The sequence below is a fragment of the Lipotes vexillifer genome, unplaced genomic scaffold (genome assembly GCF_000442215.2).
Source record: "Lipotes vexillifer unplaced genomic scaffold, Lipotes_vexillifer_v1.1 scaffold69, whole genome shotgun sequence".
NCBI classification, from domain to species: Eukaryota; Metazoa; Chordata; class Mammalia; order Artiodactyla; family Lipotidae; genus Lipotes; species Lipotes vexillifer.
The window spans coordinates 2,544,167-2,547,499 of record NW_006790942.1 but is presented as its reverse complement, the minus strand read 5'-3'; the positions used below and the strand labels follow the sequence as shown (position 1 = coordinate 2,547,499).

Sequence of the window (3,333 nt, the reverse complement as noted above, 5' to 3'; positions counted from 1 at the left end):
TTCGCTCTCCGCGTGGTGTGTTCGTGATTCCTGATACTTTGCGTCGGGAGAAGCCTGCAGCCTGCCGGCCTCCATCCCACTCTGGTCCTCTCTCTGAGGCCGCCTTGCCCGCTCTGGTCCCGGTTCCTCTAGATGCCCTGAATGTGAAGGGCAGGCTGGCCCCGATGCCTGACGTTGTCACTCCACGCGCGAGTTAGGGGGGCAGTTTCGGCTCTAAGAATGCATTTCTGTTTTAAGCTTATCTACCCTCTCAGTCGCGAATATGAGAATATTCACGTTAGTCCTCATTTATTTTACGTATTTATATAACCCTCTATCTAAGCCAGCAGTGTGTGCGCCAGAAAACTAAGACCCCGAGCTGTGCTCAGCCGCCCCCCCTAGGCAGCCCGGCAGCATGGGTTGCAGGGTGTCCCTTTCCCCTGCCGCGGCACCTGGTCCTCCGCCCGCAGCCCGTGTTCCTGGCAGTGCCCGGCAGACCCCTGAAGGCGGTCCCCACCCTGTGTGCTGCCAAGCCTCTTCCTGCTGCCTCTGTCTTCCACTTCCGCACTAGGAGTGAAACCAAGAGCTTCTCTGCAGCTACTGCGCGTTGATCCAGAGCTTCAAACCGTGGGGCTCTGGGCATCTTGGGGCCTCACAGCACTGCCCACTGGCCGGGCGTGGCGCGAGATGTCACTCTTATTGGAGCAGCCTCCCCACGTGTCTAGGAACAGCTGCTCAAACCCAGAACTCCGGGGCCACTGGACCTGCTGCCAGGACCCACTGGACTGCCCAGACGGGCCCTCCTCAGATACGGCGGCTTTTTCATCGTGTGATTTTTGAATCTGGCTTTTTACAGATTCCTTCAATAGGAGATAGTTTGGGTTTAAATAAATGCTTTCCTTTTTCCTTCTCTTTTTATTTTCCTTTTCCAGAGCCTATTCATCCTCTGGTGTAGGGTTGACATTTCATAATGAGGCTCTAACTATGGTCTGTGACATGACAACTGAAAACCGTCACTGTGTTTGAACACTCCCTTGCCCTGTGTCAGCCTCTGCTTAAGGAACCAAGAAAATTGAAAACATTCTTTCTGCTTCTGCAGGTCTTAGCTGAGGGTCTTATCCAAGGCTATGTGAGAAGGTTTATCATGAGAAGGGTGAACAGAGTGAGAAGGTCGTGTGCAAAGGCCGCTTTGCTGAAGGGGAGGAAAGAGGAATATAACCCGATGTCTCTCTCGATTTAATTCCTCTATAGATTCACCGAGGCCTGAAAAGAGGGAGACCAAGTGCCCCATCCCCGGGTGCGACGGCACAGGGCACGTGACAGGGCTGTACCCTCACCACCGCAGCCTTTCGGGGTGCCCTCACAAAGTGCGGGTTCCCCTGGAGAGTGAGTACCGCCGGCCCTGAAAGAAGTCCACCAAGTTACCCACTTCCTCCCCCAGTTTGGCGTCAGAAACGGAAATACCAAGTTTTCTCCCTCTGTGTCAAGACAATTTCCACCTAGCTGGGTGTTTGAAACAGAGCGTATTAATAGAAAACTTGGGGTACAGTGAGGCCAGTAGATTAGGAGATACTGACATTGAAAACCTAATTTGCTACTCAGAGTTCCCAAGAGGAGGGGGCACCTCAGGCCAGGCAGGGCCCCCGGGGGAAGCACCAGGACCCGCGGCGGGGAGGGGTGAGTTGTTGTAAGCAAGAGCCTTTTTGAGCTTTCGTGGGAGGGAGCAGAGTGAACTGGCCTCAGATTGGCCAGCTGGAATTTCCAGTGCGCTCTGGGCCTCTGGCGCTCTCTGTGGTTGTCTGGGACCTGGCCCTGGGGGTTAGGGCAGGTGGAGAGTGTCCTGAAGTGTGAGAGTCAGAGGAGAAGTGCGGGTGTGGGCTCCAATTGGTTGGTTTGCATTTGAAAAGTGTTTATTCTCTCGAAGAATTAGGGAGCCCTGGGAGGCGCCATCTCTCCAGGGTCAGCAAGACCTGACCCTGATGTCAGGTCTGATGTCAAAGCATCAGAATACGCAGAAAGTAAGGGGCCTGGTTAATGCACTGTGTCACCACGGTCCTCTCTTACCTGCATCCTCAGTGCATCCCCTAAACTCAGGACGTGCATCACCACTGTCCCCCACCTCCCGTCTGCAGGCAGGGACACCTGGTGTCTGAGATGTCACCCAGGATGTCCTGCAGCTGCTGAGGGCCCCGAGTGAGAGCAGACCTCGTTGGTCTCTCCACTCACAGCCCCACCGTGAGCGCAGAAACTGGAGGGAAAGGAGATGCCAGGGCTGCTCCTAAGTTTTGAAATACCTACACGTTCCATCCTCCACTTTTGAGCCTGCTTATTGCAACTCCTCTTGGGCCACACAGCCCACAGGGACGGGAGTGTCTCAGTGTCACCCTTCTCAAAGGCACGGTCCTGCGAAGCACTGAATCTACTCAGTTCCCCCCGGCCCTGCTCACACGGGCCACCTGAGTGTCCACTCAGCCATGCGCTTTCACCAGCCGCCCGTGGCAGTGGAGTGGGGATTGGGCGGCGACACACAAGGAGCCAAAATAACAGCTCTTAGGAAATAAAGGAGACTATGTTCACACAGTGGGGGAAAGACAGAGAGAGCTGTTTGGCAAATAATGCCCTCCATCCACTCCCCCAAGGAAAAGCACATCAATATGAAAGGAAGATTATGAGCGTCTCAGTTTCAGTTAAATATCAGCAGAGAACGGCTCATTTAAGTCTAGTCTTAACCATACGTGAAGTTTAGAGAAACTGATTTAAACAGGCTTTGCTGAATTGAATGTGTGAAGTTCTCAAGCACTCATTTACTTCAACCCGAAGGTCTATAGGGAGGGAGCGTGGTGGATGATGTCACTGAATTCCTTTGAATGCAAAGTTGAGACAGTTTGTCGGTGTGTGAGATGTACTGATGACAAATTGCTCTTTTCTTTTATGTGCTATTTTGTGCTTAGTTCTTGCCATGCATGAAAATGTGCTCAAGTGCCCCACCCCAGGATGCACAGGACGAGGGCATGTGAACAGCAACCGCAACACGCACAGGAGGTAATTGGGATGAGACTCGAGAGAAACTTTCCACCAAGAAAACAAGGAACTTGCCGTGTGTTACCAAAATTGCTGGATCAGCATCAAATATGTTAGCACTTGACATAGGTGACAAATATTCTCAATGCGTGCAGAGTAAAAAATTAAAAAATACCTCATTATTTACTCCCCTATAAATTTCCATTGAGCAGCCAAGTATGCCAACAAAAAAAAATGTCGTATTTGAAGACCGGGGGTAAATACTTATATAGCGATACACAGAGAGCCTGGTCTCTGCTCTGAACCTCCCCCGCCCCAGAGCTGTTTGACCTT

General features: G+C 52.2%; 1 protein-coding gene across 1 annotated transcript in view; it reads left to right on the top strand.

Annotated features, from left to right (window-relative positions):
- Window positions 1-3,333, top strand: part of ST18 (ST18 C2H2C-type zinc finger transcription factor) — a 66,430-nt gene that overhangs the window by 13,075 nt on the left and 50,022 nt on the right. Inside the window, exons 3-4 of the mRNA XM_007464060.1 lie at window positions 1,231-1,365; window positions 2,931-3,021. Of these exons, the coding sequence (XP_007464122.1) occupies window positions 1,231-1,365; window positions 2,931-3,021 (226 nt within the window). The remainder of the gene's footprint in view (window positions 1-1,230; window positions 1,366-2,930; window positions 3,022-3,333) is intronic.